General features: G+C 44.8%; 1 protein-coding gene across 1 annotated transcript in view; it reads right to left on the bottom strand.

The window, feature by feature from the left end:
- Positions 1–14614, bottom strand: part of Ryr3 (ryanodine receptor 3) — a 622696-nt gene extending 608082 nt beyond the window's left edge. The window contains exon 1 of the mRNA XM_023703237.1: positions 14436–14614. Within this exon, the coding sequence (XP_023559005.1) occupies positions 14436–14486 (51 nt within the window). The 5' untranslated portion in view covers positions 14487–14614. The remainder of the gene's footprint in view (positions 1–14435) is intronic.
- Positions 14615–15040: the final 426 nt, after the last annotated feature.

The following is a 15040-nucleotide window of genomic DNA, read 5'->3' as shown; positions in this document are numbered from 1 at the left end:
AGCAATACCCATTTCCTCTGCCCTGAGACAGCTCCAAGGAAAAAAAGAATCTAAATTTGCTAACTTAATCTGTGTGTGAGACACACACACACACACACATACACACACACACACACCCCGACACACAGGCTTTTAACATCTTTGAATGAATTGGAACTTCATATTGTCTAACTATAAAAAGAACCCATGATTTCTAAATGCGAAATCCCTTTTTATAAGTAATTAGGTAAGATCCTGTAACTGGGGTTCAGGATCTGAAGTAATACTTGCTGAATATCGAGTCTCAGTGTTGAAGTCCATCAGAAATAGTGCCTGAAGAAACCACTCACAGAATCCCTGAGTCACTGTGAACCCTCCTATGAGCACCGGTAGGCACTGTGAGAAATATAGTTAAGTAGAGAGAGAGAGAAGGCCTTGTGCTCAAGGAGATCCTCGGGCTGGTGGGTAAAAACCAGATTATCTACCACGAAAGAAAATGTGTACAGTATCATCATTTTTTCTGATTATTTAGTTCAGAAAACAATAATTAGCAGTTACTCTGAAGTCCTATCTTTTACTAAACTTTTAGCATCAGTTAAAACAATTCGAACGGACTGACTTTCATTCTGATCTTCTATTTTCCTCACCAGCAGCTATGACAGTGGTAAGGTCTCAGCGCAGAGCCAGGGCAGCAATAACTGCACTGTATGCCAGGAAAAGGGGCTGTGCCTCTGTGGCCCGGAAAGGCTCACCCACCCTGTAGGCCACAGTACCTCTGGGAGGGAGGAGCCATGCAAGGTTAGCCCCAGTGTGAGTGCTGCTGACGCTGCTGCTGCTGCTGCTGCTGCTGCGCAGCTTCCAACACCTGGCGTCCTCGTAAGGCTTCAGCAGGGCTGCACGGCCTCAGGGCTACTCAGCTTCTGTGTTCACATGCTCCTGAAATGCCTACTACACGCTCTGCCACTTCGAACCCCTGGACCTGAGCCACAGTGAATCAGGAGCTACAGGACGGCTCTCACTACCGAAGGAGCAGCGTGAGACTTCTTTCCTTCCATGCTCAGGCAAGGGCAGTTCCCATCGGGGAGGTTCTGAAGGGATCTTTTTCATAAGATCTCTCAAGTCCAATTTATAGTTGTAATTGCTCAAAGGATCTAATCTCTCCTTAATGGGCCAAATGAATTCTTAAGGAATCTGATATACAATGAAGACAAAACAAAAATTTCCCACATAATCTACATTTCATCGAAGCTATGAAGAAGTAAATTCTTATAAGTATAATACTTGGGAATTTTTTTCACCTAATTGTATATGTGTTAGTTTATTGTTACCTAAAGAGTTAAGGCTAGTTTGGATTTGCCCCCCAAATAGTTTGCCAGTCTTATCTTTCAGTAGTGTTCTGTGCATCACCCTGATGCTCTAGCACTGAGAGTTGGTGGAGTGTACCACATGCTTGGCCCACTCTGGGTTTTCTTGGTGATCTTTTTACCCACATACCCTTTTTTTTTATCACCACTTGCAATCCACCAACACCATGCAAGCCCCCCTTTTTTCAAATCTTCCATCTCTTTTTCAAATATTTTCTGACTCTGCAGACTAAATTAGTTATTCTTTCTAAGGTGTAAATTTTTCACATTTGATTAACGCATTCTTTTTTCTGTTTTATTATAGTTCTTTAGACTTCTAACTCACAGACGACATGTAAAGATCCATGAGAGTGGGATATCGTAGTGTGTTCTTTAACTCTTTTCTAATCTTTGGCACATGAATTTTACACAAAAAGTCCTCAACAATACTTAGGTGGATGTATGGAAGGATGGAGGATGGATGGATGGAGGATGGCATCACGGTTTTGTTCCGTGAAAATTGACAGATGGTCCAGGGATTGTTTCCTAGGTATATTAGCCTTATGGTTCTTTATGAGCTTTGACTCAACTCAGTAAAAACTTTTTTAAAAATGTTCAGCAGACTAAAAGCCTGCCTGGCAAGCACAAGGACCTGGGTTTGATGCCCAGTACCACATGCCTTACTGGTCCTAGAACCTGGGCACGTCTTGCTGACCATTGAAACCAGGCATGCCTATAATACCAGCACTAGGGAGACTGAAACAGGAGGATCACTATGAGCCTGAGCTACATAGCAAGACCCTGCACCAAATAAATGAATAAATAAATAAATAATGTTTTTAAAAAATTTCAGTGATTTATTATGCTTAATCAATGGGTTAGAAAGATGTTCATACTCTATCTCTTTTACTCTAAAGCCCCAATAAGCCTGCTTTTAAATTTTCCTTTAATTTCAGCAGTTAAGGCAGGGGAGATAGCTTAGTAGAATAAGCATTTGCCTGGCAAATGCAGGGTCCTGAGTTCAATCCCCGGTACCACAAAAAAAAAAAAAAAAAATCAGCAGTTAAGGCTAACTTGGAAGCCCCTTCAGTTTTGCGATCTATTTGTTCTCTTATGTGTACACCAGAGGCCTCCCCAAGGTGTGAACATGAGTGGCATACTCTTAGCTCAGCCAGAGGCCAGAGCAAGGCCCAGGGATCAGTTCAAGTACTTGCCATTGCCCACTAAACAGCAGGGAGTTAGCGCGGGCTCTGTAGTTCACTAAGAGCATGACTTGGAACCACAGCCTTCATGCATTCAAAAGAATCAAACCAAATCAAAGGCACATTCACTGATTTTCATTTGGCTATGGCTTCCAGGGTGTAGGTGGGAGAGCTGTTTACATTCTGTTTCCAATTAATTGAGTTACAAATTATAGTAAAATAACAATTTTAGTACATCGTCTCCTGCCTCTTGCCCCCAAATGTTCCCATATCTTTGAGGAGCTGTGTGTCAGGAGCCAGGTGGCTACAGAAGTACAAGCCAAACATGGGTGCCGGGCACTGACAAAGGAATGTCCAATTACTGGGAACAGGGTCTACCACTAAAACACATGCACCACAGCATATATGGTAGCATAGGACAGAAAACACGCACAGAAGGAGCAAGGCCGCTGCTCATTATGGCTCTGCAAGCCCACAAGGTTCTTCATTTCCTCACTTTATGGACAAATTATCAAGGAAGGTCTCACAGTAAAGCAAATAAATCAAGAATTCACACTTGGGTCTGTCACACTTTAAACTCTTAACTACTCTCTTATCAGAGACTGCCTGTGACAGGGCATCAATACTAATGACAATGGTGAAAATGACAATGTCAAAATGGTACTGTGGTACCAGAGAAGCCATTAAATTTAAGTTTGATAAGAGAAGAGAACAGGGACAGCCAATGAAAAACTTAATTTCTGTGTTAGGCAAAACTTGTACTCATTGTAGTTATTCACTGGAGCATGTGCAATCAGGCCTAATTATGAGCCTGTACAATAATATTTATGTATAAAAATAATGTGGGAATAGCTTTTATGTAAAATTTATTTAGAGGGCTAAGCTCTCTAAATACTAAGCCAGATACTATTCTTACTCAAGCTCTAATCTGAATGTCTCAGTCTGTTTTCTGCTTCATTAGTAGCATACCATACATGGGGTCAATTATAAGCCATGAACATGTGTTCCGCACACATTTCTGGAGGTTGCAAGTCCAGGAGAATAGTGCTGGCCTCTAGTGAGGGTCTTCAGGCTACATTACAGCATGGCAGATGGGCAAGTGAGCATACAAGAGACAGTGGAGTGCACAAGCTCTAGTCTTTCCTCCTGTTCTTATGAAGCCACTGATCCCACCATCATAGCTTCCTCTAATCCAAAGGCCCTATCTCCAAATATCATTGTCATAAAAAAGGGGGTGAAGTTTCCAGCATATGGACTTCTGGGAGACACATGAATGTTCCAAACCATAGCAATGGATAGAGGGGATCTGCACAGTGTGTATACAATGTCCTTCTGAGAACATCCTCAACTGCTAGACCTCATCAAGTATTAGGAGAGAAATGGCACCAGACTAAACTATACCCTCGTTGTGCAGAATCCTGGGATCCGTCTGTTTCATCCTGACCCTCCCATGAACTAGTAATGATATTAATCACTCTATATATTAGAAATCTGACTGGAATAGGTGAAATAGCTCATCCATATAATTTACTTTTCTATTTACACTTTAAAAGTGAAAGTTATTGATAGTGGAACACTGAGATTCAGCACCAGCAGAAATCTCCATTCATTAAGGAAATAAAAGCCCACACATGTTCCATTATTTGAAGAAACCTTGGTTTAATTTCTTCAATTAAATTTCCCATCTACTTACCGTAATGAAGCTTTCAGCTTTCTGAATGGAATAAAAGAGGGGCTAATTAGGGTCATATAACCTAATAAAAAAACAAGATAATCATCAACCTGCCATGTCCCTGGACTTTCTGTACATCTGTCACTCACCAAGGTGTTATTTTAACAGGCAAATTCTCTCATCCAGGAAAGAGCAACTTTGAATAGGGATGAATATATAACATTTTCCAGTTTGGTGCCACAGAAAGCAGAAGGGGATGAGATGGGACCAAGCGAGGGGAGCATGAGTCAGAGGTTGGGTCCCTGCCCCACTGGGCCCGTCGATGTGTTGGGAGGCAGCAGAGTACGCAACAAGACTCCAGCTTTGCCTTGTTAGAGAGAAAGATTAGAGAAGGTGGGGAGCTAGTTCTGTACAATGGGATGACCATGCTGTTGGAGATACAGTGAATTGTCAGAGAGGCAAACTTCTACACTTAAAGCACAGGGTGGAGGGAAAATCCCTCCAAACAACAAAATGAAGCTTTGGTGGCAGAAGTTGCTCCAAAAAACACCCCTCACCCTTTGGCAGGGTTAATTATAAATTGCTCGGGGGAGGGGGTCATCTGGCTTTTGCATCAGGAGGCTTTACAAAGTAGCCCTTGTGAGAGTGACCTGCCTGTCTGGACTCCTGAGACCGCATCTCCTGCAGGCTCATTTGCATTGGTAAGGCTGCTTCTGTTTAAAGTTAAGCAGAATGTCAAGAACTCAGACTGTAGAAGATTGTCCATTTTTACTTCCTATGTATAAAATGTGTGTGCAACGGCATTGGGAATAGCTAGTGTGGCTAATGTCAATGTTTACAGTGTTTGCTTAGATAATATCAATAGCTAATATTTATTGAGGACTTACTACCTGCTGGGCACTGTTACAAGCAACTTCTATGGATTAATGTATTTAATCCTTACAACAATCTTTTGAGGCAAGCACTATTACTCCCCTCATTTATTACATAAGAAAATGGATAGAGAAGTAAAGTCCTCCAAGGTCATACATTTTTAACAAGAAAAAACAGGGTATTTTTGTCACAAAAGTCCAGAAAAGTTCATTGTTATGAATTATTCTGAAATGACTAATATCTTTGTTAATTCAAAAGATGACTGATCCTTGTCTTAACCTTGAGTACTTAACCTTGGCCACCCAACATCAGGGCATCTTGTACATCTGTAGACCTCCAAGAAGGTGTTCAGGGCCAGACAGAAGGAACAGTTGGCCAATAAATGTCGAATGGACAACCTGCTTACTTAAAGCTTCATGATGTCTACAGCTACATGACAATTTTAAAGGTGTTTAAAAGATAGAAAAACCTGAATTCATTTTTATGATATTGCCTATCTTTTATTCAAGCTATTAACCTGCCTGCATGTCAATCTCACTTTTACACACCATGATAAATGGTATATTGTCTTTTATATTGGCATTTTCATCCAAGGACCTTGTGACCATGATGCTACTCATAAAAAATATATATATACATGTATTCTAGGGAGTGTGTTCCATTCATTCAAAGGATTCTGAGAAGTCAGTCACAGCTGCAAACTGGCAGACAGCTCAGGATCCTGCGGCAGATGTGTTTCGCTTGACTGGTAATGTTAAGAATTTTTTTGTACGTGCAGATCAGGCAGGTCTACAGTTCTCTGCAAACAAAGCATAAGCCATGTATTTAGCAACCCGCTTGACCCAAAAAGTGTTTAATTTTATAATTTTTCCAAGCTACAGGTGCCTAAAGATTTGCAACAGACCAAATTTAGGATTCTTATTTTCTGGAATTTAAAATGTATGGCTCTTGCCTTGGGTAGATAGGAATCTCTTCAGCTAATCAGGCAACTATTATTTCAAGTTATCCCTTACATATATGCATATCCAATTATCCTGGAGGAGGCTCAGTATCTTCTCAAGGCATCCCTGAGATAGAATCATCATTACCATGCCATAACTAATAAAGGATAAACCCAGGGACAGGCAGACAATCCTCCAACTGATTTGTATCTACCAGCAGAAATGCTGCAGAATTGTATAGAAAATGCTTTAACTCAGACTTTATTCAATTGACTGACGTGTTCACCGTTACATTTTTCATCCTAAAATGCCTCTCACAAAAAGATGAGATTTGTTCAAGGCCTCACTACAGTTTGTTCCTGGATTTCTCTCTAGGCAAGTCGAACAGACAGAGGTGACCTGGAGGTAAAGCACTGGCACCGCTCAGAACCACGGCCATGTGTCCTGGGCAATGGAGATGAGGGGCTCACAGCCCTTGCAGCCAGCTGCTCTATGGCCGTCTGACCTCTTGGATTCCAGCTCTGGATCAATGCGTTATTGTTGCCACCTGGACCCTTCCTGCTGTTATTTGCAGCCTGGATCTAGTCTGTGGCTTAGGGTGTCACAGTCCCAATCACTATTTCTTACTCTGGGAACGTTTATGTGCCACTAGAGAATTTTCCATCTCCTCCTGTAGTCCCACTCACTGACTCTCTGCTTAGGCCCATTAGAGAACTCAACTGTGAAACTGTAAGAAAGGTAATTCCTGGCCATGTGATTGGTGGGGCGCAAGACTGGTGTCTTCAGAAGAGCTATTCCTGTTGCTCTGTGGGAGGATAATCAGATCTTCACGACACTCTCCTAAGATTTCCACATGAATTGTTCATTTTTCACAAAAATTTATTTATTTATTTGTGTGTGTGTGTGTGTGTGTGTGTGTGTGTGTGGCCAGCTCAGCCCACCAGGGGGCGGGGCTGGCTGGCATGTGGTGCTGGGGGATTGAACCGTGGTCCCTGTGCTTTGCTAAGCTTATTCTAAGTAGGTGCTTTAGACCGCTGAGTCATCTCACCAACCCCACATGAACTGTTCAGTCAGTGTCAGGGACTCTGGAGCACTGGCTTGGAATAACCCAGAAAGAGTTATGGTACCTGATAAAGGAGTTTTGTCATTCAAACACTTCTACTTCAGGAAAGGGGAGGATTAGGTCTCCCTTTGACATAGAATCACCTTACCTTGTAAGTTGAGATGTTCTTTTTCTTAGTGTTGTCTCTGATTTTGAATGATCTACAACCTGGCATGTGTTAGCATCCATCCTGTAAGCGGTGAGGGCTTCTTCTAATGCTTGGGGAGAATAGTCACTTCCTCTTAGGAGAGTGGTGTTGTGTCAATTATTTTAAGATAAAGTATGTTAATGTATGAGTTGTTTTTTTCTAAATTAAAACTTCAGTATACAGGTTTAGCTACAGTGTTGGCAATTTGCAATAAATAAGTGGACTTTGAGCTGCAGTTTGGGGGTTTGTCTCCAAAAGATTTGCCATCACTATACTAACCACTTTAAAGGTTCTTTTCCTCTGCTCTCTAGTATGAAGATGGAGTCCCTGTGCTCCCCTTCCCTGCTGCCAGGATTCCTGATCCTTGATCTTCTGATCCTACTCAGGCTCTCCCAAGAACCAGTGTGGGGTCCACTCAGCCCTGGCCCTCCCAGGATGCTCCCCCACATGCCATATTTCTCCAACCTAATTCCCATAGGAACTGGCTGTATTCAGTTGTTGATGTTGTTAAGTATTAATGGTGCCTGCTAAACTAATAATTTTGCAGTTCACTTTTTGACAGAATTTCTTGAGGTAATGCCCTGCCTCAGAGACAGACCAAGGAGAAAGACATCCTTCTGTCCATAGGTCCTGTTGACACCAACACCAACCAGACTCTCATTCCTACACATTCCTTGCAGCTAAGATACCTTGCTTACCATGCTAGCTGGCTACTGTAGCATAGCAGAAAACTACTCATAAATTGCTCTCAACAGAAAAACTGTTGATGCCTTGCAACATTCCACACAGGCGGCAGCAGTGCTGTCTTTGGAGCTCTCTCTTGCCCTCTTTGCACTCTAAAACTAGCAGCTGCAAGCAGCTGTCACCTTAAAGGGAACGGCTCTAGTGGGCCCAATATCTAAATCTCATTGTAATCTGACTTTAGGAGAGACAGGATGCTTCTTTTTCATCTTCTTGGGTGCTGAAGGCAAAAAGATCACCTCAAGTCCATGTAAGGGCTTGGAGACCTGAAATTAATGAAGAGTTCACTGTCTAGGGAGACAGAAAGTGCAAAGGGCTGGCACTGGTGTCTCAGTAAGGATGACCTCTCCCTCAACACACAAAGGACAAATCCCCAGCATAGGATTATTGTGTCAGCAGCCAGTGTGCTGTGGGGTAGAGAAGAGGAAAAGTGTGTTTGAGGAGAGGAGATGCAGTCCCTTTGTTTGGGAATACTGCATCATCAGTCTCAGAGCATGTCTCAACTCTGTTTTCTAACGGAATGAGAAATGACGTAGGAGGGGAGAAATCCTGGCACCTCAGGAGGCTCATCCATGTGGCCAGATCAGGGCACAGGAGCCAGCACTCTGCCTTCCCTCTCTCGGACCTGAAGCGGTGCTGCGATGGCAACACTGAACCAAAGGAAACTGCACTGGCTTGGAAATGTCTTTTTCCCTAAAGTAACCCATGCCAGAAGTTGGCTGAGAGGCTGCTTGCCTGAGCCTGGAAGACCCAAGCTGGCTCCCTCAGGACAGCCAGTGCCCTGCAGCCTCAGCACAGCTTGACCCTCCACAGCAGTGTCTGTTTTGTGCTGATGCAGGAAAAGGAAGTTTTCTGAGTCCCCCTGCTCCCCAAGCAGATGCCACAGAGCAGCAGTGGAAGCCCTGAGAGGAAAACTCACATTGGTTTTATGCAAAAGCTGGTCTCCAATGATCTGAGGTGAAAGAAGAGGCTCACAAAACAGAGTAGAGGGGGAATGGGAAGGATGCCTTTGAAAGGAAGAGCTATGGGATGCACTAAGAGGTGGTTGTATGGGAAATAGAACCACTGGTAACTTTCTGAGAAGAGAAAAATAATTCTGAATGTGGTTTGATTGATAGAATCCTGGGAGCTACGTGGTGTCACAAGGTTCTACACCAGCTCACTTGCTTCCTCATATCCTGTAATCAGATAACTCATGGACACTGGAGTTCACTTTAATCAACCGATTTCTTCAACACACTGGCGTGAGACCTGTACTGAAGATGGTCCAGCCTCTCAGGGATGGAGGCAGAGGTGTCACAAGAAAAAGGACCACTGTGGTGCTTTTTCAACAAGAGCCACTCATGAGCAGGACAGACACAGGGCAGTGCTCTGTGAAGCACATCATCTCTCCTTTGGGGTATTTTTGGAATGCTGTCACCTTTCACAACACTTCTGTTAAGGCAAGTTCTCTATAGAGGGGGGAAACAAAAGTCTCGATTTTTCCTGAGTGATTCATTCAAGGTCACAGGGAGCTAGAAATAAGAATTGCTCTAAATTCAGTTTTTTATTATTACAGCATTCCACTCCGACTAGATAAATCTTGCATTAAGCGTAGATACAGAAGGGTTTAGTGCAATGTGGAATTGAGGGAAACGAGCTCTAATATTGCATTCTTAAGATATAGGACCTCCTGGTCTTACACAAGCGATTGCTAAGGACGTCATGTCAACTCGAAAATAATGGAGTCAGTGGCTTCTAAAAACTCTTTAGTAATTAAATGAAAAGTCAAAGCATGAAAAAGTCTTTTTCAAGAAGGAGCAAAAATAATAAACAAGCAAAGACACAAATAAATATAGCTAGATATAAAACCTATTTAAATACAAATCCTTCAAAAATAATCATCAGAGTATTTTGTTCCAAATAAATTCCTCCCACTCTTTTCTTGCTCAACATTTTTCTCCTTAGATCGGCCCTAAAGATCTGCAGAGTTAAACTCACTTTTCCTCTGAACTAATATTAGAAATTAAAAATTGTTTAAAAACACCACACTTCACTTGTGTCTCCATCCTTGCTCAATCATATTGACATGAAAGATGTACAGCACATAGGTGTCCTCCAGCTGCCAACTTTTTCTGTGATCTCAGCCTCTTTGTAGTGGGCCTATCACATCACAAATATTTATAGGCTTAGAGCCATCATCACATCTTTCCTGGTGCTTAGCTTCTTAACCCCTAGGGAAATCTGGCCATGGGCACCTGAGCCTTTGGCAGTGGTCAGAACCCCTTCCCCAGGTGTCCATGGGGCCTTTCCGATTCTAGTTAATTCTTTTGGAAAAGCACAGAGTTTCCTTTTCCCTGGGAAAGAGGAGTGAGTGTTCAGCTTGACTGCTGCCTGTTTAGAATCAGATTAGCTCTGAGAAGCCCAAGAGGAAGAGACTGAGAAGGGGGCAAACTCTGAAGGGACCTTTGGAGGCATAGAGTATGGGAATACTTCCGTTTTATCATTTGGACATCACACATCATTCACCAGGAGAGCCCATGCCCAGCTCTACAAGGACTGACCCCAGCCCTGCGTGCCTTGGGTGGGCTCCACTCCTACTCCCTGGCCCCTGACCAGTGAGCCTGCAGACACATCACTCTTGTCCACCTTCCTCTCCTGAGCTCCTAGTGGAGCTCTTATATAAACAGACCCTGCTGAGAGGAGAATGGGCAGTGATCTAAAAACCACCAGGAAATTGTTTTCTCTCAGCCTGACCTGAGAGAAAAGCTTGAGTTTTCTAAAGCTCAAGTTAGTGCCACAACTCGAGTTCAGGAATCTGTCCAAGGTATCTTACAGGGAGGAATGCCAGATGTGGAGAGAAGTTCTTGGTTTTCTTTCAACCCAAGTAAGGTTTCTTGTTCTAAACAGTTGCAAAGCTAAGTAGAGCACTTTTCCACGGAAAGGGGAGAATTAGGCTGTCTGTGACCTATCTTATATTGAAATGAATGGAAACAAATGCCCATGCTACTCTGCATTGTTTTAATTATCTTTGTAGTGGAGAGGGGATTGGGAAAAGAACAGAGATAGCAAAGGCCTGGGGCTGTGTTTTGCTTTTTAAATGGATACTAGGGAGAAAGTGGGCGAGAAAACATCTTGCAGGCACTCTCAAAGCGTGATGCGGTGCCAGCCACTTCGCCTTCTGTCTGGAGATAGAATAACTGTCACTCTTCTCACCACAGCTTCTTGCTCTAGGATTGGTTCCTGGTAGGCTTATCTGCTTCAGGGCAGCTTCCACGTCAGTGACACCGACCATGCCACAAAAGCAACTGGGAGGGAGGATGTCACAACTGCTAAAACTAGGAGTACAAAATTCTAGCCTCAGAGATGATTATTACATCTATCAGTCCTCTTGGCTCTCCAATCGACATCTTTGACTTTCAGAAAGCAAGAAGAGAGGCTGAAGTTTGATAAGACCTTTCATGTCGACCAAGGTGAATACCACCACCTAGCAGGTGTCTAAGGCCACAGCACGCACGTCTGTGTTTTGCTTCAGTACTTCTGGCCCATTGCAGGCCCTGGATAATTCTAATTGCTTTCATTTTGGACTGCTTTCATTATATGCAATGACACCATAAACATCTAAAATTTGAGGATCTATGTCACAATGCTGTTCTGTGGTTTATCTTTTTAAAAATAAGCTGAAAAGCCTCTGCTCTCTGGGATAGCAGTTCTCTAAATTTCATAGTTGCAAATATATAATTCTATTCCACTGTCAAATAGCCACCTTCTTTTCCAGAACAATGTTAAGATGATGAAACACCTTGCGACTAACACATGGCTAAAACGCTTTAGAACATGCTGTTTATGCAAAGGAAATCTTATAGCCAAGATGAGTTCAGCGTAGGATGCCTTCACCTCAAGCATGGTCACAGGCAACAAATCCACTGCTAGAAGAGTTCATAACTCCGGACTCCTCGGAAAGCAGTAAGATATGGTAATCTCAAATTTTTGGAAAAGAACAAGAATATATGACAACTGAGATTGTCTAATTCATAGATGAACAAGAGGTATCAAGTTTAGAAAACTGCAGTTCTTGTCTCAGTATTTTTTTACACGAAATCCTCTGGAATAATGCTCACTGACTACAGTGAGAGTTTAATTTAACAGTATATAATAATTGCCAATACTTGCCAGGCAACCATGGCTAAGATATTTGATTTCCTGCTTTTTCTGTTTCTCCTCTAATTTTCCTCCCAGTAAACTAAACATGAAGAAGTTAATCTGCCTCACGGGCTAAAGAACTGCCTTTTAATAAAAAGCACTTCTGGTGATTACCAGAAAGAAAAGCACCACGAATGCTGTATTTGGCACTCACTCCATGGCTACCTTAGCTCTCCATAAGCCATACAGAACTACAGCGCTGGCAGCAAGCTTTTTTCCCCTAGTCTTTGAGCCCCCACCAGAGGCTCTAGATAGGCTTTCCTATTATATATATGGTGAAAGGGAAAGCAACTGCTCAAAGTGAAAGAATAACTGGGATGAGGGAAAGGAGAAAAAATGGAAGGGAAAATATGCATAGATATTATAAATATATATATGTATATATATACATATATATATACAAGTTAGCTAAGATAATCGTACTATTAATTTCTATTGGTTTATTGAAAGGAACAGTTAATGCTTAATTTTCTGATCAATTTTACATGCCTATGTCTGGTAATTTAGATAGGTTTTTTTTTCTTTTTTTCTTTTCAGATAGCTTGGGTTCACCTGCCCTAATCTCTGGTGGATCAGTAAGGCACTGATGCACTTCTACAACAAGCCTTGGCTACAGGTGGACCTAAAAAGCATCACTACCCCAGGGAAGGTAGGGAAGGTGACCCACAGGAGAGAAGAGAAAGAGGTAAGATAGAGATCTCAAGGAAACCACTGGGTTCCAAGGCCTTAACTTCCTGGGTCATCTACTCAAAGCTGGGGCCACATGTCTGGAGCAAATTACTCCAATCATCAGTGCCTAGAAGTTGGTTAGTACTAAGTAGGTGAAATCACTGATTGACAGGAACACAAAGCAGGAGCATCAGAGCTGCTGTCCATCCAATACTGGAGACACTTGTTGGAAAGAAAGCTGGAGTTCACGGGCCCTACGGAGGAAGACGTAGCTTTAGAAGGTAAAGGTTGCAATGAGCTGCAAGCTTGGGATCATCTTGTGTGCAGTGTAAGAGTCGCGAATGGTGACAAGATCAGACCCAGAAGGGAGAGATGAACGCTCTGGCTTCTCGGAAGTATTCTGAATGTGGTATGTCCTGCCTAATCCCTGCCTTAACAAAAGAACCATGTTTGGAAGGAAAACGGAAGGGCATTGGGAAGAGGCCCTTCAATAAGGGGATGGCACATTCCACATGAAGGACAAGAGCTAAGCTGTGATCTTCTATAACCAGATCATAAGGGCAGGAGTGGGCTGAGGAGAGAGGGACAAAAAGATTTCAAACTCCAGAGAGTTACACACTTCTACAAAATTACCTAATACTTATAGAGACATTTGCAATTCACAAAACATGACATTCACTAGCTCACCCCCAAAAACAATGGTTTCATTTTTTTTCCATCTTACATAGAAGGAAACTGAGGCTAGGTAGGCAGATTGTGACTTGCTCAAGGTCACGCCGCTACAATCTGCTCCAGGACGTCTCACAATGCCCCCTTACCCATTCAGTGGTCGTCCACATTAAAGGGCTTTACATCAGTTCCTGAGGGACACTACTGACGTAGCTGCAACCCCCTCCTCCCCATCAGGGCGGAGCATTGCCCTCGCTGCCAGGGAGGGGGGACCTGAGTGACGCGCAGCCACAGACGGGGTTTCCCCATCCTGCGGGACTTGCGCGAGCAGGGAGCCGAACCCACGGCTTTAGCACACCCGACAGTCAGTGGACATGGCCTCACCAGCAGTTTCTGTCTAAAGATTTAAGAATAGAGGGGCTGCGCTGGGCGAATTGCCTTCCCAGAGTTCCCAGGACTGGGACCCTGCCTGCGCCCGCTTCTCCACCTGGCTCCCTAGCTGGCTCCTGCCCTGCGGGGTCGCCTCGGAGGAGCAAAGAGAGTGGGCTGAAGCGTGCAGGTGACAAAGGGCCAACTATGAGGCACCTCTGGTATTCTGGTTCAAGGCAACCAAAAGCCAACCCCAGCCTGAAGTTTGGACATCAAAGGTTTCAGACCAAGTAGCAAGTTGGCAGGAAAGCGGGAGGTCCGGGCTGGGGGGTGGGAGGGCAGGACAGGGGTGACGAAGAAGAAGGCGGCTAAGGCAAGCGAAGTGCCCCCTTCATGCAGCCCCTCGCTGCTCGGCAGTGGGTGCCCGGTCCTCCTCTGCACCCGAGGGCGGAGAACGCGCTGGACTCGGCCTCGGCGCAGCCCCTCTTCGCCGGCCCCACGCTCCTCCCCAGTGTCAGCCACCGCGCCCCGCCGCGGAGACTCACCGTCCGCAGGAACTGGATCTCGTCCTCGCCGCCTTCTCCGCCCTCGGCCATGGCTCGCGGGGCGGAGGCGGTGTCCCAGCCTCCGGCTATCTGCTTCCCCGGCGGCCGCGCGGCTGGCGCTGACTGCTGCTGCGCTCTTTGTCCGCCGCCTCCTCCGTCTCTTCCTCCCCCTCCGGCTCCTGGCTCGGTCTCAGGAGCGCCGAGCTAATCCCAGACCGTGTAGGGAGCTGGACTAACACCCCTCCGCACTGCAGAGCGCCACCGCTCGCCGCGCAGCCCGCCCACCCCTCTCACCTCTCGCCCCAGCCAAGTGCGCGGCTGCCGCGGAGAGCGCAGCGCCGGGGCGCCGGCGGGCGTGGGGAGCGCACTGGGGACCGGCCGGCGCCTGGGGCGGTCCGGCTCAGCACCGCACCGCACCGCACCGCACTCTAAGCGGAGGCGCGCGCCCTGCGGCGACGCGAGGATGTCCCCTATTGTCCCCTACACTGCTCTGATTCTGAAACAAAAGCCAGTTGCTTATTTCCTGTGCGCCTAGAAGAAGCACCAACACTCGCTTCGCCCACTTTGCGTGTGTGTGTGTGTGTGTGTGTGTGTGTGTGTGTGTG

Source organism: Octodon degus, unplaced genomic scaffold (assembly GCF_000260255.1).
Source record: "Octodon degus isolate 3935 unplaced genomic scaffold, OctDeg1.0 scaffold00166, whole genome shotgun sequence".
Lineage (NCBI taxonomy): Eukaryota > Metazoa > Chordata > Mammalia > Rodentia > Octodontidae > Octodon > Octodon degus.
The sequence above is the reverse complement of the archived record's forward strand: the minus strand, read 5'-3'. Positions and strand labels throughout refer to the sequence as shown.